The sequence below is a fragment of the Gopherus evgoodei genome, chromosome 1 (genome assembly GCF_007399415.2).
Source record: "Gopherus evgoodei ecotype Sinaloan lineage chromosome 1, rGopEvg1_v1.p, whole genome shotgun sequence".
NCBI classification, from domain to species: domain Eukaryota; kingdom Metazoa; phylum Chordata; order Testudines; family Testudinidae; genus Gopherus; species Gopherus evgoodei.
The window spans coordinates 159,920,378-159,945,750 of NC_044322.1; the positions used below are offsets into that span (position 1 = coordinate 159,920,378).

At 44.9% G+C, this 25,373-nt stretch overlaps 1 protein-coding gene across 1 annotated transcript in view; it reads left to right on the forward strand.

Moving 5' to 3' along the window:
* LOC115644253 (putative gastrointestinal growth factor xP4) overlaps window positions 1-25,373 on the forward strand; it is a 64,653-nt gene that overhangs the window by 21,328 nt on the left and 17,952 nt on the right. The window contains exons 2-4 of the mRNA XM_030548375.1: window positions 6,176-6,271; window positions 7,313-7,459; window positions 9,406-9,555. Coding sequence (XP_030404235.1) covers window positions 6,176-6,271; window positions 7,313-7,459; window positions 9,406-9,555 — 393 coding nt within the window. The remainder of the gene's footprint in view (window positions 1-6,175; window positions 6,272-7,312; window positions 7,460-9,405; window positions 9,556-25,373) is intronic.

Genomic DNA, 25,373 nt, shown 5'->3' on the forward strand with positions numbered 1-25,373 from the left:
TTGGGAACAGAGAACCGCTGCCACTGGGAGCTGCAGTCGGCCATGCCTGTGGAGAGTAAATGTAAACACAGTCTCACAGCCTGCCAGCGGATTACCTTGGTGGGCCATATGGTGCCCACCACTGATTAAGACTGACCCCATCCTCCTGCACCCCTCAGTAGGGCCCTACCAAATTCACAGCCATGAAAAACACATCACAGACTGTGAAATCTGGTCTCTCCCATGAAACCTGGCTATTGTAGTGGGGTTGTGGTATTGCCACTCTTACTTCTGTACTGCCTTCAGAGCTGGGCAGCTGGAGAGTGACAGCTGCTGGCCAGGCACCCAGCTGTGAAGGCAGCACCACCACCACCAGCAGCAAAGAAGTAAAGATGCCAGTATCATATCATGCCACCCTCACTCTGTGCTGCTGTTGGTGGCGGCGCTGCCTTCAGAGCTGGGCTCCTAGCCAGCAGCCACCACTTTCTGGGCACCCAGCTCTGAAGGTGATGCAGAAGTAAAGATGGCAATACTAAAACCTCCCTTCAATAGCCTTGGAACCATCCCTCATGAGCCCCTTTTGAGTCAGGACCCCCATGGTTACAACACCATGAAAGTTAAGATTTTAAAAATGTTACGAGTGAGGAATTTATCAAAATGGACTGTGAATTTGGTAGGGCCCTACCCATCAGACTGCTCTGGGACTAGTCAGACAGTCCCTTGATAACTGGCACAGATTTGATTAAAAAAAATAGAAAATAAACCACTTGAATGTATTGCTCACCCAATGAAAGGAAATAAATTCACTCAAGGAAAATCTAAAATAACTTTCTAGATATTCTAACAAAGGATATAAACAGATTAAGAATTTAACAATCGTGTGTTTGCAAAAAGAATAGAAGCCGATAGCTTTCAGATTAAGTTGTTTGTTAAGGACCCAATCCTATATGCTTTGCATAGGTAAAGCTTCAGTGGAAGTTTACCCTTGTGAATAGAATGGGATTGGACCCAACACTGACAGCTCAAAGATAACAGACTTAATAAATAATTTATTAAGTAATAGGAATGACAAATTATATAGATACTTTTTATGAGTCACACCAAGGTCTAGTAATCAACTCAACATTGCTGCCCTGTTCTGACTGCAACAAAGTTTAGGTTGAATTTTAGGAAAAACTTTTTCACTAGGAGGGTGATGAAATACTGGAGGTGGTGGAATCTCCTTCCTTAGAGTTTTTAAGGTCAGGCTTGACAAAGCCCTGGCTGGGATGATTTAGCTGGGGATTGATCCTGCTTTGAGCAGTGGATTGGACTAGATGACCTCCTGAGGTCCCTTCCAACCCTGATATTCTATGATTCCTCACTTTTGGATAAAAAGGAATTCATTTAGTCATTTGCTTTTTATATAAAAGAAGGAGGTTTCAGACACCTAAGATTTTCTTATGGTCTGATGCAGCTCCCACTGAAGCCAGTGGAAGGACTCCCATTGATTTCCGGGGTGCTGCATCAGACTCTTAGATTGCATTGACAAAATTGTGTGTAGGATAAGAAACTGAATTCCTTTATCTGAAATGTGAAGTTTTCTTCATTTGATCGTAGGAAGAAGTCTGTCATGAATTGCTGGATGTTAACTTGTAACAGAGACCACTTCTGCTTGCTTCTGCATAATATCTGAAGCAAAGAATGAACAAAGTGCTAACCCATTGTACTTTGATGGATCATGCCTTCCATAAAGAAACATTGAGCGTGGATGGATTTTGAGCAAAGTGAGCTTTGCTATGGTAGGCCCAAAATATTTATTACGGGGTTAGTAATGTTTTTTCTATTAATAAGTAATTCTCAAAACAAATGGAAGCAAAAAGAGTTCTTAATGTCAATTGATAGCACACTGTCAAAGAACGCAGTGCAGGAAACAAGCCAGGGATTTTAAAAAGTCATTCACCCATTTGATACTAGTGAACACGAGGATTTTCCTGGTGAGCAGGAGGGCACATTCCATCAATATGTGCAGAGTATAAACTGTCTGAGGCAGGGGGTGGAAACAGGCTGTTAGTTAGGGTTGGTCTATCAATTACTCAGAAAACTGGATTTTTGATTGATACTTCTCAAAAACAACCTAATTTCCATGAAATATTTGATTTTTTTCAACCCCAACTACCCCCAAAAACTTGAAGATTGAACAAATGTTGGCCAAAAATGAAACTATTTGATTCAGAAATGCTGCCATGGTACCTCATAGGAGTTACAGTTCAGCTGCCTCTTGCCCCCATTCTCATTATGGACCATTCTCCCTGGCTGGACTATATCTCCCATGATGTAACTCAATAAGAGGGGAGATGGTGGTGCATCACGGGAGATTTAGTCCAGTCCATGTTCCAACTAGTCTAATCAGTTGTGTATCTGTGGAAGCAGAGCTGCTCTGGTTTGAAGATGAAGTGCCCTGACTGAGTGCCAGTATCAGGAAGCTTTATATCTTTCTAAAGCATTCTGCATCTTGAACTGTGTAAGGAGTGTACTGGATAGATGGACTTGCCAGGTCCTCACACTACCTGCCTCTATACCTTCCTTGCTACCCTCTATACTTGCCTATCCTCTCCAGCCTTCCTGCAACATAGTAAACAATGGCAACAGGATTCCCATACAGACCAACCTAATAATGTCCACTGAGTCAGGACTTGCCTTTGATTAGCCACAAAAGGGTAACCTTAGGAGCAGGGGGGTGGATTACAGTGGACAAGGCAGAACATGGAAATGGGGAGGAGAGTTGGTTACTTTTTGATCATTAAAAGCAAAAAGTCTCTCCTTCGCCAATAAAAAAATACTGCAAAGGGAATTCATTTATTCCCTTGTGAATATATAACCATGCCCCTTGCATGGATCATTTGTGGGGAATGAACACAGGACCTCTGGATCAAAAAGCAAGAGACCCTATTTGCTTAAGCTAAAGAATCAGATCCTCAGCTGATCTAAATTGTCAGAGCTCTATTGACTTCAGTGGAGCTTTTACCTTTTACACCAGCTGATGATCTACCTCTGAAGCAGCCTACTTTTTTGGAAGCAGGCTCATACATCTCTATATATGGTCCAGCCACTAAAAGGATCAAAGACCAGTGAGGACTGCATACATGCAGAACATTATTTTCTCTTGGTCATTGACGTAACTAGCTGAACATGGTAGCTGTAGAACACATGCAGGACTGGCTCAAGGGTTTTGTCAGCATGAGTCTCAGAAGATCTACCTAACTCCTGAGTGATGAACCTACACACAAGTAATGTATGCAGCTCATCCAAATAGGTGACAATAAAACCTTTATAGAAAAGTACTCCATTCTGTTCTCTGCACTTGCCACATTTTATGTTAAAAATATTCAGCCATTATGTTCACAGCGTATAATACACCACAGAAATATTTATCTTTTTTCTATTAGTGCTATTTTTGTATCTTTCCACCTTACATGCCTTGGAATCATGTCTGACAAAACAGGCCTCAAAGGCAGATATTACAGTCTGAAAGGCAGATATTACAGTCTGAAAATTCTAAATATGGAAAAGCTATCTTAGGCTATTAACAGTGGTGTCAGGATTTTAAGCTCCAATCATACCTCTCAAACACATCTCTTTCAATTTAATCCCTTTAATAGTTCCCAGGGCAGGAGATTGGGGTGCAGGGTGCAGGAGGGGTTCGGGGTGCAGGCTCCAGCCTGATGCCGCTTACCTGGAGTGGCTCCGGGGTGACAGTGGCACTGCGAGGCTAAGGCAGTTTCCCTGCCTGCCCTAGCCCTGCGCTGCTCCCAGAAGTAGCTAGTACCACGTCCTTTCAGCCCCTGGGGTGGGGGTGGGAGGCAGAGGACTTTGTGCTGCTCTCATCTGTGGGTTCCACACCTGAAGCTTCCATTGTCCGGGAACAGGGAACCGCTGCCAGTGGGAGCTTTGGGTGTGGAATCCACAGGTGAGGGCAGCGTGCGGAGACGTCTGCCCCCTTCCCGCCTGTCCTCCAGAGGCTGCAGGGACATGGTGCTGGCCACTTCCGGGAGTGGTGTGGGGCCCATGGTGCCATGGGGGTGGCAATCCTGCAGGCTGGATCCAAAGCCCTGAGGGGCCAGATCTGGCCCACAGACCATAGTTTGCCCATTCTTGCTCTAGGCTGTCTGTCTGCTGAATAACTGTGCTAGGCCCAGATTGCATGCTTTCCTACAGAGCCCCCTAGCCTGCAAGCAGGACCAGGAAGCCTCTTACTCTTAAAGTAATAATGTTAAAATTTGTACCTGTCTTCAATACACCACCCTTTTGTTTAAAATTATTTATGGCAGAAGTTACAGGGTTATTACACTAAATAGGTGAATCCCACAGCACTCTAACATACCTGTATGAATAATTGTATGCCCCTTTTTGGTCTTTGTCACATAGCCACATTTGGGCCTTGGCAAGTTGAGAGTTATGGGTCTAATATCATACAATCTTTCAGAGTTAGAAACAAATAGATTTCCCCATTGGAAAAGGTGGTGTAATAATGGTGTGTATCAGGCCTACCCCAATTGTGAGCACAACTGCTAGAACGTGTGTGAAAGTTCACAAAATGTTACCATTACCTTTAGCAAGTGTGAACAGAAAAATATATGAAAGGGAGCCAGAGACTGGACTAGTTCAAACAAAAAGCTCTATTGATACAACCCCAGGGCTGTGTCGAGATCATGTCTGGTAAATAAGAGAATGGAAATTAATGGACCAAAATTGGTGTGCTGGAAATCAGGACTAATTGGTGGGCGAATAACAAGGGTATGAGCTATTCTACCCATCGTCACCCTTTTAGGGTTCTTATGAAAGGGTCTCTCTGGGGATCAAATAGGGAATAGACTCCTGGGGGAATCCCTTGAGGAAAGGCCAACAGGCTTCTGCTTCATTCCAGAGACTGTTTTTCACTGGTGAACCTTGATCATCAGTATGTCTAGACCAGCACACCAGTAAGGATGCCCAACCATCACTGCTGGACCAGTGAGAATCCCAGACTGATATATGTGAGATTGTACCCTTTCCTTTGCATCCACCACTACCTTGCTCTGGGGCTCTGCCTGCTAGCTTTACACCTGAGCCAGAGACCAACAGCACCACAGGGCACCAGCACAAGATTAAATGACTCATTGAAGTCCGTGCAGCCTGAGAGAGATTGATAAAGGAGAGGGACCTGACCAGATCAGTCATATGACATCCCAGACCAGGGAAGTGAGCCAGAGTCCAGAGCAATAGCTGTCATAGCCAATCTGACAGCCCAAAGCATCCACCTGTACTGACCAGCCTCTTTGTATGTCAACAAAAGCCTTATTTCTCCCACTTTTCTAATCCTTTCTGTTTTGCCAGAGGCAGAAAAAGTAAACACCATTCTCAGAGGTCAACTCAATATACAACAGAACTCTAAGAGGGCCTGTTTGACAAAATATGAGACTCTAACCAATATCTTCGCTCTAAAGAGGACTTTGATAAATTTGAATTAAGTTTGTTTTGCATAACAACTCTATTGCAAGATGCTTTTTCTCTTGTGTGTCCTAAGCAATACATTTCCAAACTTTGGCCTTTTTTTGTGTGTGTTTGCACCATGGGATTAAGATGACCAAGGTCTCTCTACTCATCATAACCCCAAACCATATTGGACTATTTGGTGTTGTACAGTGACAGTCAGGTTAATATTCCATTGATTTTAACATAATAGTTCTTTACTTCCTAATGTGAAGTGGTTTACTAGTCTACAGACCAAAGGATTGTGAGCTATCCTTTCACTGGTTCAGGAGTGAATATCGCTGGGTCTGGGCCCAGTGGAAGTCTTGAAGCAAAAATTATATATTTGGAGGGAAAATATTGGTCTGGCAAATTGTTTTATTAAAAACATATAGAAACAGTTTGAAGCTGCTCAGAAGTTTGGAATGTCCCCAAGGAAATGAGCTCAGGTGAGGTGGTCAAAGGTGTATGATAAATGCAGTTTATCACAGAAGTTTGCATTTTATCTAATGGATATCACCACCACATATATGATATACTTGGTTAGATTTTCTAATCAAAAGAAAAAAATACTTTAGGTGGAGCATGGTCTGGGAAAGTGTTATCTAAACCTCCGGCACAAACACAAAAGAGGGTATAAAATGAACCCTTCTGAATGTGAGAGGTACTTATCCTCGATCCAAATTCTCTCCCTTTTCTTTTTGAGGACTCCAAACTGCAATGGAACAGAAGGGGATCCAGTTACTCTCAGTCATCCTCATTTTAGGGCTCAGTGCACTGACTGAAGGAGCAGAAGCCCCAGGTAAGTATATTTATTTGATACTGCATTCAGAAGTACTTACATAGGCCTGATCCTGCTGATTTCAAAGGCAGCAAGAGCAGATCTCCTCTTTGCGTACACTAAAACATTAACATTTCATCTCAAGTATTGTTCCATGATCCTGATCCAACTGCTACTGAATTCAGTAGCAAAAATCATGTTGACTTCACTGGGAGCAAGATTAACTCTCATATTCTTAGCAAAATAAGCAGCAAGCTACAAAAAGGAGTAGTAATAAACATCAAACCTGGTACTACCCATTAGAAAACCAGAAAGATCTTGCCTGATGATGGTCTACTGTAGGCAGCTGTCTCCAAAAATCACACTGTTGTTTATTTTAACTTATACCACACTGTTGTGCCAATACAAGCAGAAAGTTGTATATAATACTGCATAATCAGACAAAGAAATCCAATTAGACAATCCAAGAAAGGGACTGCAATTAACTAGATTTGATGCATTTAGACAGCTTTTATTGAACCAATCTATTAGTGATGCCTCTACTGTACGATTATAATGTCAGAATTTCAGCTATTACATATTTGCATATGATCCTTTATTTTACAATAACCTGACTACCATGCTTTTGTATCTTCACAAATATACTAATTTGCATGGAACTCTTCTGTCTCTCTTTCTTTGTAAGAGTTCAGCAAAGGAGTCAAAATTTGCTGGAATTGGAATAGTACATGATGTCACAATCTTACTCCTGGGCCTGATCCGAAGCTTACTGAAGTCAATGGACCTCATTCTGTTACCTGAATGGGCTTTGGAGTAGTAATGCTTAATGAGTTAAACCCTGGCCCCACTGAAGTCAATGGAACTTTGCCATTGACTTCAATGGAGCCAGTTTCTTCATACTATTGAAGAGCTGTAGATCAAATGATTTGTGGCTTCAGTGGGTCATGGAGAATTTATGTTTGCAAGATTGTTTGGAACCAATGAAAGTGCCATTGGTTAAAAAAAAAACACTAATAAGGATAAAGAGAGAGAGATGCTAACATTGATTTTTGTTCTAAACAGCTCCATGCAGATGTAATGTGGATCCAAAAACCAGAGCGAACTGCGGGCCTCCAGGAATCACTGCCGAGCAATGTGAGAATGCAGGATGCTGCTTCAGTTCAGAAGTTCCTGGCGTCCCTTGGTGCTTCTCTCCTCTCCCAAGACAATGTAATGTACCTTTCTGAGACATGTTTGATTTCCCTAGTGCTTAACTACACAAAAATGTGCTCAGCTGGGAAAGAGTGCTACTACACAATAAGAAGGAGAACCAAATGGGTGCAGACTTCTATTAGAACACTACAAAGAGCAAGGACAGTGAAAAATACTAGTGTAGGCAACATTCAACTTCACTTTCAAGTCTCCTATATCTCTGTTTTTCTCAGATGCTCTACACCAGTCATTTGCCTTCTCTCCTGGATAGAAGTTAGCAAGTAACTAAAAGTGGCCCCCATCTGCAGCCTTGTTGACTAATGTTAGGAATGTCTTTGTTAATTTATATTTGTTTTCTAAGTGGCTAACCAGGGCTAGAGTTACTCCACATCAACTCTGATCCAAGGTCAGGAAAAAAAAATCTTTAAGGGGACATGAGCCCATCTTTAACTGTTTAGTGCCTTCTGCAAAAGACCTCTACGTCTATCTTCTCTCCAGTCTCTCCCTGATACTTCTCTCCATTCTCACTCACTCTCCATTTTAACTCCAGTTTTCTGTTCTCCTCCTGTCCTCCGTACTCACTCACTGCATCCTTCCCATTATGATCTTCAGATAAGATGCCCCAAATGCAGAACCTCAGCCTCTGCTTTAGCTTCTTCCTTGAATAAATTCTACGGAGTCTAAGATCCTGTATTATTTTGTTTTTTTCCTTAAAATTTGAAAAGATGTTCCCAAATTTTGTCTTTAATGGACACCAGACCTAACTGAATAGGAATTGTAGAGCCATGTCTCTAACACTGCAACATGTAGTATATAGGGAAATTCTGTTAAGAGCCAGATTTTGGTTTCTGTGGGACTTTAGGGACCCTTTCTCAGATCTACACCTATAAAAGGGTCAGAACCAATTGAAGTCTGTGTGATATGGAAAACACAGGGGCTGTTCCATTCTGACTCCCTAGCGCAGCAGGACACAGCACCATTGTTTTTAGTGGGGAAGAGTGAGGAAGAGGCAAGATCATGACTCCACCATTGACTCTACTCCTGCATGCTAGGTAGTTCTAGGAAGCATTTTGTCCCTGAGGCACAATTCCTCTGCACAATCCTGCTGAGGTGGGAGGGCTCCCCACCCCCTTTTACTCTAGACATAAGCTAAACAGGCTTAGCTTCACCCTATGTGTATCTGGTACCTAAGTTGAGAAGACTGGCCTGGCTATCATGTTCAATCATTGGCCAAACCTCATTAACGTATCGTTTAAGTTCTAAGCTGGATTGTTGTCATGTTACACGTGTCCCAGATGAGAGAAGTTTACAATCTGTACAAAGCCAATTATTATTAAAACATTTAACCTTTTGCTTCCAGGTACTGGGATCTGGTTTTGATTCTTTCATTCTGCTGGACTATTTAAATCAGGCAGTTTCTGCTGTTAGCGCCTTATGTAGGAAATGTGGGCTGATTTCTCCGCACCCACTGCACTCCCTGTACCTCACTCAGAGCAATGGGACTGGCCAAAGCACCGTGCACTCCCACAATCCCTATCTAGCAGCTGGTCCCTACTTGCTCTAAACTGGATTTGTGATCAAGGCTGGGTGTAGAATCAAGAGCTGTAACAGGCTTCCTCACAGAACCCCTTCCACTCCCTGTCACACCCAGCATGTGAGCAGGGACTCTCTCTCTCTATTTCTATAGCCAAGTCCAGTGCTATTCAACTCACAATTTGTCAGTAGATTACAAATAAACACCATGTGTGCCTCCACCTGGCTGTCTGTAGCCATCTGCTGTCTCTTGCCCTACACTTAGATTATCAGCTGTTTGGGGCAGGGACTGTGTTTTTGTTCAGTGTTTGTACAGCACCTGATGCACTGGGGTCCTGGTCCATGACTGGGGATCCTAGGTGCTATGGTAATATTAATAATGAGTAGAATAAAAGAAACCTAAGATAATGTGCCTTTTTAAAAAAAAATAGATAAAAAGGTCTGCCCAGCAGAGGTAAAACTCAGACAGAACTGTGGTTACCCTGGCATCTCAGCTGACGTATGTGAGGCAAGAGGATGTTGTTTCGAGTCAAAACCCCCTGCTGTCCCCTGGTGCTTTTTTCCTGATCTGGTGGAAGAAGGTAAGTTATGTGTGTGAAATAAAGTTAATTTTCTCAGGACATAAACACATAGAGGTTTGTAGTTGGGAATTTTATTCTTTTACTTTCTGGTCTCCATTATACTTTGCAGGCTAAGAGTTGGTAGAGAATTCCCTCAGGCTAAGCTTCATGGAGTCTTCCCTCATTATTTGCTTGTGTTCAAATCTTGCATGCTCATGGTGTGAGTGTGGTAGAGATGTTTAATGCTTAAAAAAAGGGGGAATGAATAATCACAGAAATGTGGGCCTGGAAGGGACATCAAGAGATCATCCAGTCCATCCCCCTATGCTGAAGCAGGATGTAATGATTTATTACATGACGCTCACAGCTGTTATAATGTTGCCAGCAGTGATGTTTGTGTGGCATTAAAGGGATATGAAGACAGTTGTGCATACAGTACTTAGCATTGCTCTGCAGCTAACCGACTCCAACCAGGATTCTGGATCCTGGGACCAGTCATCAGGATATCAATGCCACAAGGAGGGCACAAGGTGGTGGTTCAGAGTCCCGATTAGGTGTCTCAGCCACTCTGGAACTTCCCCTCTGTGGATCACAGACCTCATCTTAGTCATCTCCTCTATGTAACAGAAATAATAACATCTTTACATATATTCCTTGATAGATCTTCGTAAGTCATGTGCCTTAAACATATAAAAAGATATCTAGGAGGGAATTGTTGTGCTGAACAATTGCCTGACATACAACTTTTTGTTATTTGCCACAGGCAAACCAATGCTTTTAATCTTCTATGGATATGATTAAAAAAATCAATCTTTAACCCATTTTCCTTCTTTTTTCCCTAGCTTGTTAAAGAGACCGTGAACCAGGAACTTTCACCAGGAACCTCTCTGTCAGTGGATCTACTCACGCAGGAAAATAACAGAAAGCCCTCACCTCTTACACTTTGCACTCTGAAATCATTCTGATAATCATCCAGTTAATTTTTGCCTTGGATTTACTCCTTTTCCAATGACCCAATTAATCACAGCTTTTATTCTTTTCAGTCGGTTGGGACCAGGCAGCCGTCCAAAGCAATAAAAGAATCAAAACAAAATATATAAATCCTGGGTTGTCCTTTGTTTCTAATTGTCACAATGTTTCTCCTTCCCATAGATGTACATATTTTAGTGCTCTGCAGATAAGTCATTAGTCAATAATATTTCTGACACAAACCACAGCACTTTCAGTTGGGATCAGATTGTGATGCCCTTACCAGAGCAGGTGAAGAATTTTTTGATGAAACTGTTGTAAAATGCTGATTTGTTGATTAACAGGCGTATTGGAGCATTAGTTTTCGTGGGTGAATACCCACTTTGTTGGATGCATGCTCCAATACATCTGTTAGTCTCTAAGGTGCCACCGGACTCTTTGCTGCTTTTATAGATCGAGACTAACGTGGCTACCCTCTGATACTTGATCCTAGCTGAGTGCCTCAACCACTGGCTATTGTCTCACCTGGCTTCTGCTTGAAAAATTTTAAGGGTTTCAATTTTATCTCATTGAGGAAGGTAAAAATCTTGACCTCTTCAATTTTTGCTGGACCGGAAGACCATTTCCCATCCAGCTCTAGTTCATACTCATAATGGCTTATTCACTTTAAGGTCCCTTTACATTGATGGAATAAAGGACTAATCAGATACCTCCAGAGCGAGAAGCACAAATGGCTACAACTTGAGCTAAAGGGCCAAGCTCTGTAGCCAGGGCTGGGCAACAACATTTTGGCACCTGAGGTGGGGAGCTCAAATGATGCCCCCATGTCCCCTTGCTTGGGCCAAAACTTTGAAAGGTCTCAATTCTGCTTTCTTCCTGTTCTACTCCTCTCATGGTACTGCTCTGCTACTTCTGTTATGGTATGCTCTATTGAGATGTTTGCAAGGCCGACCAGCCTCTCTCCTGTGTCATTGTGGAGCGTAGATGTGTTTTTATTAATTTCAGCTTGGAGAAACTGCGTTCTCCACTGGTAACTGTTACAGGAAGTGTTAGAAGTATGCACAGAGCAACAAAAGCATTTAGAAAGAGGGTGGTCATCTTATCTATGCACATATATTTTAGAGCAGCCTTTAGAGTTGATCCTGCTGAAATGTATCTTGAAAGGGCTTTCAGTTCATCACTTAAATCACTCACATCAATATCGCACATGTCATCTTGTGTCAACACTGTCTATAGTGCCCTGCATTGCTGGTGTAGGTCTTCTTCAGGTATAGTGAGGAGTTTTGGAATATCATACATCTCAAATATACTGCTATGTTCCTTGAGCTTCATGAAACATTCTTCAACTGACTGTATTGCACAATCTAGCACCTAGTTAAAGAATTCAACTTTGAATTGTTGTTTGGGGTCTCGTATGGGATTATCCTGTGCCTTGTAATCAAATGTCTTCTTCTTCAGTGATTTTTGTATTCTTGAATGGGTGGGAAAATAGCTTCAGTGTGAAGTTCCTCTGCCAACTTCTGTGCACTCTTCAGAACATTTTGAAATCCCTCGTATGACTTCACGTTGTCCAGTTGTTCCATTGCTCAAGATATATCAAGGTCAACCCCTTGGAGTCTTTTGTTTACAACATTTATTTCAAACAGTATGTCATGCCACACACTAATCCACATAGAAATTTGAAGTTATGTATGTTTCTGGTGATTCCATTTCCCTCTGCCACTGTTCTCCCATGAACAGTTCCTGTCATAGCATTATCCTCTATAATGGCAACTATGACATCATCTATCTTCCCAATTTGGTGTTTGATAGGCTTTATCGCCTCCACTCGACTTTCCCATCATGTGGCACTCAGTGGTTTCAGTGTCAGAGAAGATGTTCCCAGATGTTGCTTCAAAATTTGCCATGGATGAATTGATGCAGAGAAAAATATATAGATGCTTTGAATTACATTAAAAAATTCAGCAGCCTCACTAGAAGCTTGAAGGGACAATAATCCACACTGTGTTGAGTCAAACACAGGAGTTCCTTACGCACAGCGCTGGCGGAGTGTCACTTTGCTTATCAGGCTCAGAGACACTGCAAAACAATTAATTACTATTGATTATATATGGTACTCATTGGGCAGAGAGAAGCAATGGGGATGGATTTTCCCAAGCCCCTGATAGCCCCTTGCAGCAAGACAAGATAAGCACAATAAGCCAATGGTCTAAAAGATTACATAATGACTCCTCCCATGGCCCAAATTAATATATTGCTGTCACACAGGTAATTACCCCCAAACTACATCTGTTAAAGTGTATAGGTTAAATCCTAATTTTGGGGTCCAGGGGAATGAGGTAGCAGCTCTCTAGGTTGACCAACAGGTACATTCCTAGAGATTTAAAGCGAAAAAGTAGTAATTAGTACATAACAATTTCACAAGTTTACCCTTGCATTTCTGCGGACTAGGACTGGCATACATCTGTGAGGGAACGGTGTCATAACTCATATCAATCATATTAGGCCTCTCTATGAACTTTGTCTAGGATCTCCTCCCCGCATTAGGGAGTAACCATGCGGCCTTTCTTAGCACTTCATGTGTCTATAACTCACGATAAGGATGCCCAATTACATTCGGAGTTACATTGACTCTGCACACTGGCTTGAAACACAAGGTTATCTGTTTACCCCAGCTTCCTCTGAGATATGTATTGTTCTCTGTTAGCTAGCCCCCATAGCCCAAGCCAAGCTGTGGACTCCAGGCCTATATGAAAAGTTCTAGGGAGAAGTTAATGGATTCTAATTCTTCAAAACTGATGCTGCATCACTGACCACCAAGTTAAATGAATGAGAACTGCATGGGACAAAAAAAAAGCTTGAGGGTTTAACTTTCAGATCCATGTCTGCACTCCTCTGTTCTTTCCTCTCATGTTGGCACCATTATCGTAGCCCTGACCTCCCATGTCAGCTATCACAACTCCCTTATCTTCCAGCTTTTTAAGAAGCACATTTGTCATACCAGCTTCTGTAGTATCATCAATGTCAATAAATTCTAGAAAATGCTCTCTGACAGTCACCATTGCAGTGATATTTTCACTAGGTTCTGTTGTTGTTACAAAACGCACCATTAAAGTCATTTGTTCTGTATGTCTGATGTCAGATGTGCAGTCCAGGATAACAGAGTAATATCTTGCTGACTTCAGATCTCCCACAATCTTCTGTTTGAATTTTGTTGCCAGTAACTGTATGATCTCTTTTTGAATTGTTTTTCCAAAGTAGTGGTGTGTGTACATTTCTTGAGTGGTGACTCTTCTTAGATGCTCCTGGAGTACAGCATCAAATGCAAGTTTTTTGTTGTTCCCCTTGGCAGTATGAAGCCACTTTAGCGCAGCATGGTTAGTTTGTAGGTGGAACCGCCATCCCCAAACATATGGGCATAGCTTTTCCAGGGTGTACACAATGGCATAGCATTTCTTTTCACTGACTGACCAGTGACTTTCCCTCTCAGACAGTTTCTTGCTGAGAAACACGACAGGATGGAAGTTGTGATTTGTTGCTTCCTGCATGAGAACTGCTCCTATACCACGCTCAGATGCATCCGTGGTTATTAGGAATGGCTTGTCAAAATCCGGAGCCCTGAGCACAGGGTCAGACATGAGCGTCGCCTTAAGTTGGGTAAAGGCCTTTTGACACTCATCAGTCCACTTAACTGCATTTGGCTGGGTCTTTTTGGTCAGGTCGGTCAGTGGGGCAGCGATTTGGCTGTAGTGTGGTACAAATCGCCTATAGTACCCGGCCAAGCCTAAGAAGGATTGGACCTGTTTCTTTGACTTTGGGACAGGCCACATTTGGATAGCATTCACCTTGGCCTGTAGGGAGTTTATGGTTCCTCGACCCACCTGCTGTCCCAGGTAAGGGTCACTCTGTTTTGGCCTATTTGACACTTTTTGGTCTTAACAGTTAGTCCGGCCTGCCTGATGCGCTCAAAGACATTTTCCAGGTGTAGTAGGTGTTTGGGCCAGGAGTCTGAAAAAATGGCCACATCATCGAGGTAGGCAACTGCATAATCTCCCAGTTCTGCTAGTAGACCATCTACCAGCCTCTGGAAGGTGGCAGGTGCATTTCAAAGGCCGAAAGGAAGGACATTAAATTCATACACCCCCGCATGGATGATGAATGCTGACCTTTCCTTGGCTGGTTTATCTAGCGGTACTTGCCAGTACCCCTTGGTTAAGTCTATTGTAGAGATGAACTGGGCACATCCCAACTTTTCCAGTAGATCATCAGTGCGTGGCATTGGATAGTTGTCCGGACAAGTTACCGCATTTAGCTTACAGTAGTCCACACAAAAGCGTATTTCCCCATCTGGTTTGGGTACCAGAACCACTGGAGATGCCCATGCACTGGTAGATGAGCGGATTATACCCATTTGTAGCATGTTCTAGATCTCCCGTTCTATAGCAGCTTGGGCACGAGGAGACACCCGGTAGGGTGGGGTTCTGATTGGGTGAGCATTACCTGTGTTAATGGAGTGGTATGCCCGTTCAGTCCGTCCTGGGGTGGCTGAGAACAATGGGGTGAAGCTAGTGCACAGCTCCTTGATTTGTCGCTGCTGCAGACGTTCCAGGGTGGTTGAGAGGTTCACCTCTTCCACGCCACCGTCTTTTTTCCCGTCATAGTAGACACCGTCAGGCCACTCAGCATCATCTCCTGGACTGTAAACTGACAAACCTGTAAGTCTCTGGAATAGAAAGGCTTGAGAGAATTAACATGGTACACTCTGGGCTTTAGTGAGGAATTGGGAAATGCTATGAGGTAGTTTACAGTTCCCAGGCGCTTTTGGACCGTGAATGGCCCTTTCCATGATGCTTCCATCTTATGGGCCTGTTGCGCCTTCAAGACCATGACCTGGTCTCCTACCTTGAAGAAACGTTCTCTGGTATGTTTGTCATACCAGGCCTTTTGCTCTTTCTGAGCATCCCTTAGGTTTTTTTTTTAGCAAGGGCTAAGGAGTGTCAGAGGGTGCTTTGTAGGTTGCTTACAAAGTCCAGAATGTTAGTTCCTGGAGAAGGCGTAAACCCCTCCCATTGCTGCTTCACTAACTGTAATGGCCCCTTAACCTCGTGACCATACACAAGTTCAAACGGTGAAAACCCTAAACTGGGATGTGGTACAGCCCTGTAGGCAAACAGCAACTGCTGCAACACTAGGTCCCAATTATTGGAATGTTCATTGACAAATTTACGTGTCATGGCCCCCAAAGTTCCATTAAACCTTTCCACCAGGCCATTGGTTTGATGGTGGTACGGGGTGGCAACCAAGTGGTTCACCCCATGAGTTTCCCACAGTTTTTGCATGGTCCCTGCCAGGAAATTAGATCCTGAATCTGTAAGGATGTTGGAGGGCCAACCTACCCTGGCAAAAATGTCTGTTAGGGCCAGGCACACAGGTGTTGCCCAGAGCTACAGCTTTCGGCCATCGGGTAGCAAAGTCCATGAAAGTCAGTACGTACTGCTTTCTTCTGGGCGTCTTTTTTGGGAAAGGACCCAGAATATCCACAGCTACTTGCTGAAATGGGACCTCAATTATGGGGAGTGGCTGGAGATGGGCCTTGACCTGGTCTTGGGGTTTTCCCACTCTTTGGCATACCTCACAAGACCAGACATACTTGGCAACTTCCTTGCCCATCCCCTCCCAGTGGAAGGACTTCCCCAATCTGTCTTTGGTTCTATTCACCCCAGCATGGCCACTGGGATGATCATGGGCTAAGCTTAAGAGCTTTCCCCGGTACTTAGTTGGAACCACCAACTGTTTTTGCGGCTGCCATTTTTCCCGGTGTCCACCAGAAAGAATCTCTTTGTATAAAAGTCCTTGGTCTATAACAAACCGGGATCGATTAGAAGAGCTGAGAGGCGGTGGGGTGCTCCGTGCCGCCGCCCAAGCTTTCTGAAGGCTGTCATCTGCTTCCTGCTCAGTCTGGAACTGTTCCCTTGAGGTTGGGGTCACCAGTTCTTCCTCAGACTGTGGACTTGGTCCCTCTGGAAGCGATGCAGGGGATGGGGTTGTTTCTGTTGCTGGTGAACCGCTCTCGCTGGTGCACCTGAGGGTATTTTAGGCTCTGGCTGAGCCTTTTGGGTATGGCTGACTGTTGCTTCTGCCAGTTTTGGCTCGCTGGCACCCTCTGGCGTTGAGTTTGAAGATGTGGTTGCAATTGCTGGTGCTGGTTGCTGTTCCAGTTCTGGGCCTGGGACTGGAGGCGCTGTGGCTGTTTCAGTGGTTGGCATGGAATCCAGGTCCACTACCTCTGTCTGGGTCTCTGGTAACACAGATGGGGCGTCTGTGGATGGCTCAGGAACAGGAATGGGTCTGGAAGCTTGCCTGGTTTGGCTACGTATAACCATTTCCACTTGCTTGGCCCGCTTCACCTGGTTGGCCAAGTCTTCCCCAGTAGCATGGGGATAGGATAATTGTCATAGACTGCAAAAGTCCACATTCCTGACCAGCCTTTGTACTGGACAGGCAGTTCAGCTATAGGCAAGTCTACAGCTTGTGACATGAACGGGTAAATTGTCACTTGGGCCTTTGGGTTGATGAATTTGGGGTCTACGAAGGATTGGTGGATAGCTGACACTTGTGCCCCTGTGTCTTTCCACGCAGTAACCTTCTTTCCGCCCACTCTCAAATTTTCCCTTCGCTCCAAGGGTATTTGAGAGGCATCTGGGCCTGGGGATCTTTGGTGTGATGGTGGTGTAATGAACTGCACTCGGATGGCGTTCTTTGGACAGTTGGCCTTGATATGTCCCAGTTCATTACACTTAAAGCATCTTCCATCTGATGGGTCACTGGGTCGAGGGGAGTTACTGGAGACTGGTGAGGTGGAAGAATAGTGTGTCTGTGGCTTTACTTGGGTTGTAGGTGGGGTGTTTGGCTGCCCTCGGTTGTAGGGTTTATGGTTGGTGTGTCCTCTGGGGTATTTGTTCCCCTTGACAGTAGCTTTCTTGCTTTCTGCCACTTCCATCCATCTGGCTTCAATTTTCCCTGCCTCGGTGAGATTTTTGGGTTTTCCATCTTGTATGTACCGTGTTATGTCCTCAGGAACACCATCCAAGAACTGCTCCATTTGTATGAGGAGGTGCAGTTCTTCCAAGGATTTAACATTGTGTCCTGATATCCAGGCCTCAATTTTTCCCAACGTAGTAGGCGTGTTTGGGAAATGACACATCTGGTTTCCACTTTTGGGTTCTGAAACGCCGACGGGCATGATCCGGGGTTATCCCCATTCTGTATCTGGCCTTGGTTTGAAAAAGTTTATAGTCGTTCATGTTCTCCTTAGGCATTTCAGCTGCCACCTCTGCTAAAGGTCCACTGAACTGTGGCCTCAATTCTACCATGTACTGGTCTTCAGAGATGCGGTACCCAAGACAGGCTCTTTCAAAATTTTCCAAGAAGGTCTCAGTGTCACCACCTGCCTTGTAAGTGGTAAATTTCCTTTGATGTGGAACCATAATTGGCGAAGGGTTATTAGAATTGGCTGGTGCATGCAGCCCAGCTTGCGCTAAGTCCAGTTCATGTTTTCTCTGTTTTTCCTTCTCTTCACTTTCTTTTGTTGTTTTTCCATTTCTCGGCGGTGGGCCATGTCTTCTTCTTCTTGTTTCCTTCTGTGGGCCACCTCTTCTTCTTCTAGTTTTCTTTTGTGGGCTGCCTCTTTGGCTGCTTGTTCTCTTTTGTAGGCTGCCAATTTGATGCTTTCTTCCTTTTCTTTCAGCTCCAGTTGTTGCCTGTGTTCAGCTTCTTTGATTTGTTCTTCTGTCTCCTTTTTTCCCTTGGAAGTCATGGTTCCTGTTTTCTTGTGTTGGGGTGCCCTCTGGTGTTTATTGTCCGAACTGCAGGCTCTGTTGCCTCCAGGAGTCTGCCTAGCAACAGTGCCTTTTTCCTTTTCTTCCTCTAGCTAATCTTTTCAATGTAAAGTAAACCAGAAAAACCACTTTATTTGCATGTGTATAGTACTGGTATTTGACTCCTAATGGGAGTGCTATTGTGTCACAAAAGACCCGTTTGTCAAAGCTTAATGGTTCCTTGCTTAATATGCAAGCCAGAAACTGCAAGAGAGAGCAGAGAAAAAAAATTCTCTCTGGTTCCCTTTAAAACCAAACTGTTTCTCTCTGCTGAAAAGCCCCTAGCAGAGAAAAGAAAAATATAATATTCCTACTGGCTCTGGATTCTATCTTTCCCACAAATGCTGCCACCATGTCATAACCTAGTCCCAGATTTGGACCTTAGCATCCACAATATGAGGGTTGAAAACCTCCAAGCTTAGTTACCAGCTTGGACGTGGTAAAGCTGCCACTACCCAAAAAAATTAGAGTGTTTTGGGGCACTCTGGTCCCCCAAAAAACCTTCCCTGGGGACCCCAAGACCCAAATCCCTTGAGTCTTACAACAAAGGGAAATAAACCATTTCCCTTCCCCCCTCCAGGTGTTGGGGGGTGCAGGGCTCCAAGTAACTGGCAATATGGCGTGGGGTCAGAAGTTTACATTCTCAGGCCTACGACTGCCTTTCGAGCTAAACAATATGTTCCTTTAAAGTTAGCATGAGTACATGTAATCATTTATCATTTTCTTGTGTTCTTTTGTTTATGGTACAAAATGTAATCAATCAAAGGGGGGAGGGTTAGTAGTATGGGTTAAGGATATAGTTAATTAAAAGATCCGGTAGTTAATGAATTGTAAATGATAAATTGTAGCACCTGTGAACATCTTTGTAAACAAGTAAGGTATATAAGACATGGCAATAAATAGTGATGTGTGCATGATCTGAGATTCTATATCTCCTTGCACCTTATTTGACTCAAATAAAGATATTTGCTTCTCCACTCCGGTGTGGTCATTGGGAATACGCACACCGGGCAAACGAACCCCCAACTGTTGCACCCCCTGCAACACAGGTATTTCCTCCCTGGGTTCCTGGAGAGATACACAGAGGCAAGCTCCGTGAATCTAAACAGAGGGATTCCACCCTCTCTATTTCCAGTCCCGGAAACAGAAGTACTTCCCTCTTCACCCAGAGGGTATGCAAAGTCAAGCTAGTAAATCTAACACACACAGATTTCCCCCTGACTTCTTCCTCCCACCAATTCCCTGGTGAGCACAGACTCAATTCCCTGGAGTTCCTCACTAAAGAAAAACTCCAACAGGTCTTAAAAAGAAAGCTTTATGTAAAAAGAAAGAAAAATACATAAAAATGGTCTCTCTATATTAAGGTGACAAATACAGGGTCAATTGATTAAAAGAAATATGAATAAACAGCCTTATTCAAAAAGAATACAATTCAAAACAATCCAGCAACTACACCATGTAAATACAAAAGAAAAAAACAATAACCCCTATCTTTTTGTACTTACAACTGGGAAACAGGAGATTAGAAAGGCAGGAAACAGAAATCCTCTCATAGCCGAGAGAGAGACAGATTCAAGACCAGAACAAAGGACTCATACACAACTTCCCTCCACCCAGATTTGAAAAAGTCTTGTTTCCTGATTGGTCCTCTGGTCAGGTGTTTCAGGTTACTTCTTTCCAGGTGAAAGAGACATTAACCCTTAGCTATCTGTTTATGACAGCAGCCATCAGCTCCACAATTTTAAGGAAGTTTCCATGGTTTGATTGTTATAGCTGATCTGAAATGCCACACAGTGCTGTTTTGGGTAGCAAGCATTCTCACAATGGCAATGAGCCTTTTCAGAACATTTTGCCAGTAAAGAGACTCTGACACAATCTTCTCTTGATGCTGATCATCTATGGTGGCCTTTAACCTTAGCTCATCTCAAGTTCTTTCCACCTATGGAATGCTGTCTGGTGATTTGCTGCCTTCTCCTGGCATGCCAGTTTTCTAGCCAGATTTTTCCAGTCCTTTGTTCCTGTAGAACCCAATGTGGCTGGAACATTAGACTGGAAAAATTTGCAACAAAAACAGTATGCAGCATTCTGGGTTTTTGAGTACATAAGCCATGGCCTCTCCACATTGTCACCATTGGGGATTTCACACCAGTAATGGATGGACACATCTATTTTCATTGTCTTTGGGGAACATGAAGTTTTTCACTTGCTGTGGCCCGTACAGTACAAGGAAGTCCCTCGGGCTACTGCTCAAGTGGCTCCACAGTCCTGGATCATCTAGACTTAAGGAACTAGACTCAGCAGCAGCTGTTTCTTGCTCCTCCACCACACTCTTCTCTGATCTACACTTCAGGAATGTGCCTGGTTACATCCATTTGAGATGGAGATATGGATGCTGCAGTAGATGCCAGGTCACCTGCACTCTGACTAACTGGAAGATCAGGCATCTCCTCACCACTCACATCCTCACTGGGGCCGGAAGGCTCACCGTGAACATTTGTGTCTATGTATCTCAGGAGAGCGCCTTCCTGCTTAGATAGAAAAGCTTCCTTTGCTGTCTTTCTTTTTCTGAATGCTGCCCCAGAGGGGCGTTTACTTCTTTCACACATGACTGCTGTTCTGTGCCAGCTATTGTGGCTCTCAACACTCAGTTAAAGGGGACAAATAAGCAGGGCCTGAGTAAGGGAAGATATCAGTGTCTTAAGGGCCTAACTGGCTCCTACTACTTCAGTTGACTGCCTGTTCTCCTTAAGGGGGTTCCAGGAAACAGCAGAAAACAGGAAGCTCCCTGAGAAGCTGGTGTTAATCAGTCCAGGCTCCTGGGGGTTCTAGAGAGGTACATAAGAGGCTCCTCTCCTCTCTTTCCCTGCAGCTCCTGCTGCTTTCTGTTATTCCCTCTCACCTTTTCTCCTGCCTGCCTGTTTTGTGCCCTCCTTCCTCCAGCACAGCACTCCATCATCTCTGAGAGCAGAGAGAATACATATGCACCAGCAGCAGACACAATTTTCTACATTCTGGATCCTAGGGGTGCCACACACCCCCTCTCCAGTCTAGCACTTGAGGCAGCCTTCTCAGTTCTCCTCATGTTAAGACCAGCCCTGTCTGTAGCTGTGAACTTTACCAGCCTGGCATCCTCAAGCTCAGTCGCAGAACTAACTTACATTGAGCAATGGTTAGTTGCTGATAGCTATAAATTGTGGCAGATAAATGTTATTAGACACAATTTCCTCCCTACTTTACATAAAGAACATGAACACTAAGAAGGGGCAGATTCAGACCAGTAAGGAATTGCTGTGTAGAGCTGGTGAACTACAAGACTCAAGAGATGCTTTCAGCAAAACTACTGCAATTCATTCATTCAAGAATTCGTCAGTAGAGTGCAGCAGATTGCGAAAACATTGTAAAATAGGTACCTGTCATAAACAAATAGTTAAGAGTTAATAGAACAGAAGTACTTCATGTCTCTTTTGCCTGTAAAGGGTTAATAAGTTCAGTGAGCCTGGCTGTCACCTGACCAGAGGACCAATCAGGGGACAGGATACTTTCAAATCTTGACGGAGGGAAGTTTTTGTGTGTGCTGTTAGATTTTGGTTGTTGTTCTCTCTGGGTTCTGAGAGTGACCAGACGTGCAACCGGGTTTCTCTCCAATCTCCCTGATACAGGTTCTTATAGATTCAAAATAGTAAGTACTAGGTAGATAAAGCGAGTTAGGCTTTTTTTTTGTTTTCTTTATTTGCAAATGTGTATTTGGCTGGGAGGAGTTCAAATGTGTATTTGGCTGGAAGGAGTTTAATTTGTACTTGTATACTTAGGCTGGGAGGGTATTCCCAGTGTCTATAGCTGAAAGACTCTGTACCTATTCTATTTTAAATTTACAAAGATAATTTTTACTGTTTTTTCTTTCTTTAATTAAAAGCTTTTCTTGTTTAAGAACCTGATTGTTTTTTTTTCTGGTGTGAGACCCCAGGGGACGGGGTCTGCATTCACCAGGGAATTGGTGGGGAGAAAGGAGGGAAGGGGGAGAGAAAGGTTAATTTCTCTCTGTGTTAGGATTACTTTCTCTTTCAGGGAGAGTCTGGGAGGGGGATTGAGAAGGAGGGGGGAAGGTGAATTTTCCTCTCTGTTTAAGATTCAAGGAGTTTGAATCACAGTAATCTTCCAGGGTAACCCAGGGAGGGGAAACCTGGGAGAGGCAACGAGGAGAAAGGGTTTACTTTCCTTGTGTTAAGATCCAGAGGGTCTGGGTCTTGGGGGTCGCCAGGCAAGGTTTTGGGGGGACCAGAGTGTACCAGGCACTGGAATTCCTGGTTGGTGGCAGCGCTACAAGTACTAAGCTGGTAATTGAGCTTAGAGGAATTCATGCTGGTACCCCATCTTTTGGACGCTAAGGTTCAGAGTGGGGAATTATACCATAACAGTACCTTTACTGGATTAAAGGAAGAGTGCTTCTATACAGCTGGACAAATAATGGATTGTTTGCTTTTTTTGGTTTGCTGACAATTTTGAAAACATTCCAAAAAAGTTTAGTTTTGTCTCTAACTGAAAAAGACATTTTCTGAGAGTCATTTTTTTTTTTTTTGGCAAACTGAAAAATGTTTAAGTCTAAATCTTTTTCGTAACTGTAAGCGAGACTCACCAAGGCTCGACCCTTCCGGATGAGGAGGGGAGCCACACCGGCCTCAACTTGTCCTCTGCAGGTCTCGGTTATCAGGACTGATGCCCACCGCGCGGGTAGTCGGTCCCTGTTGATAGGATCAGGCAGTGGCAAAATCAAAGGGGCCCAGCCCTTGGTTCGGGCGAGGCACCAAACACAGTTCTAACAGCTCTGGCCTTTGGGGCAGGGCAGAGCAGTGGCAAAGTCAAAGGGGGCCCAGCCCTTGGTTTGGGCGGGGCACCAAACACAGCAGTTAGCTCTTGCCCTTGGGAGCAGGGCCGAGCAGTGACACTAGGCTGGGAAGAGGGGGAGTCTTCCACCCGGTTACGGGTGGCAGGGGGAACGCAGGCCCACCCACTCCTCTGCGTTCCAGCCCGGGGCGCTAACAGCGGCTGACGCCGCTAGTAGCGGTCAGTGGGGAAGGGAGTCCTGACCGAAACACACTGACATCGGCAAGGGTTGCTCTACAGCCTGACTGGCGTCAGGCTTCCCCGGGCTACTTCCTGTATCCCCCTCCGAGCCTACCTGGCTTGTGGGATCACCTTCAGGGACATCCCACCACATCGGCTCCTCACGCCCAGGGCTAGGCGGCAGGTCAGGCAGCTCTTCTGGGAAGTTTGGCCAGGGCTGTTCCGGGGGGTCCTCGGGGCCGCAACAGGGCCGGGGTGGCTCCGGCCACTCCTTGTCGTAGCAGGCGCAGGGCAGCTCCGACAACTCCTCGTCGTAGCAGGCACCGGGCAGCTCTGGCAGCTCCTCATCGTAGCAGGCGCGGGGAGGTTCTGGCCAGTCTGGACACCAGCCTGCGGCCTCAGCAGCTTCCCACTCAGGAGCTCCCGTAGACAGGTCTGCTCCTGACGGTGGCTGGGCTCCAACTGAGGGCTGAGGGCCGGCTTTTATTCTTCCGGGTCGCCGCTTGACCCTCTGGGGGGCGGGACTTCCGCTTAGAGGCCCCGCCCCTCTGGATGATTGACGGGGCTCGACCCTCCTGGATGAGGAGGGGAGCCACACCGCCTCGTTACAGTAACGTAGAAATGAAATGTTTCAGTTCTACTTGAAAAAAATGTATTTCAAGTTTCAAGAATTTTGACAAAAAAAAAACAAAGAGAAAGGATAACTGGATTCACAAAGCAAAGGTGCTTCCCTTATCAGCTGTAGCTTAGTATGGTAGTCCCCAAGCATTTTTTATGATGCTCCCCCTTCCCCGTAATGGAATCTGTCCACACCCCTGCCCCAGAAACCATAGTCAGAAGCTACAGCTGGGAATGGACCAGGAGCCACAGTGGGAGCTGGAACCAGGAGCAGAGAGCCGATCGGGGCTGGAAGTTGAGAGCTCAGGCCAGGGTGGAGCTGCAGCAGGGGCCAAGGCCAGGGCTGGGCACCAGGGACCAGGGTCAAGGCTGGGTCCATGGCTGGGCATGGAGCCACTGCTGGTGCCAGAAGCGGGCCCAGGGCCCAAGTTATGGGCAGGGCCAGAGCAAAGATGGAGGCAGAATAGGGCTGGGTGATGCTCCTTCCCTGCCCGCGGTGGGTGCTGGCTTGTGCCCCACCATTCCCTCCGCCCCCTGAATGTTACTCCATGCCCCCCAGAGGTCATGCCCCACAGTTTGGGTACTACTGGCTTAGTAGTTCAGGGACTCACTTGGGTTATGGAAGACCTGGGTTCAGTTCCTTTCCCCTTGTGATGTGTAAAAGGGATATAACTTGAGCCTCCTCCACTGCAGAAGAGTGCCCCAAGCACTGGGCTATGGTGTATTCTAGGAAGGGGCATTCCCAAGCTCTCTTCTTGAAGCTGTTCCACTCTTGATAAATAAGTCAATAGTCTCCGCAGCAAGGATTTGAATTTAGGCCTCCTACATGACAACCCCAACTACCAGGATATAGAATCATTGTCATTCACTTTTCTTGGCCAAGTGACCATCCATTCTCATCATGAGGGGCAGTAACTGAGCAGGAGGGTTGTGGATCATAGTACAGTAGTGGCTAAATCTGGGATTTGGGCATCTAAATTCCTTTGTGAATCTGAGCCCTGGAGCCTTGTCCCAGTGTGGCTCTGACAAGTGCTAGTACCAGTATAACTGATTCAGTGCTAGTGCTGGCATGTGGGGAGGGAGTGAGGGGATCTCTGGCACATTCCTCAGTGCAGGCTGTTTGTAGCATGACTGGTTCCTGAACTCAATAAAGCACCGGGTACAAAGTACAGTGACAGTGTTCCAGAGGCCCATCTCTGTGTACATATCCTCATGAGAGCTAGAGGCAATGCTTAAGGGTAGCACCCAAAAAGTGCTATCCAACCTCAAGTGTCCCTGAGCTCCCAGTTGCACTCCTGACCGTAACATCACTGT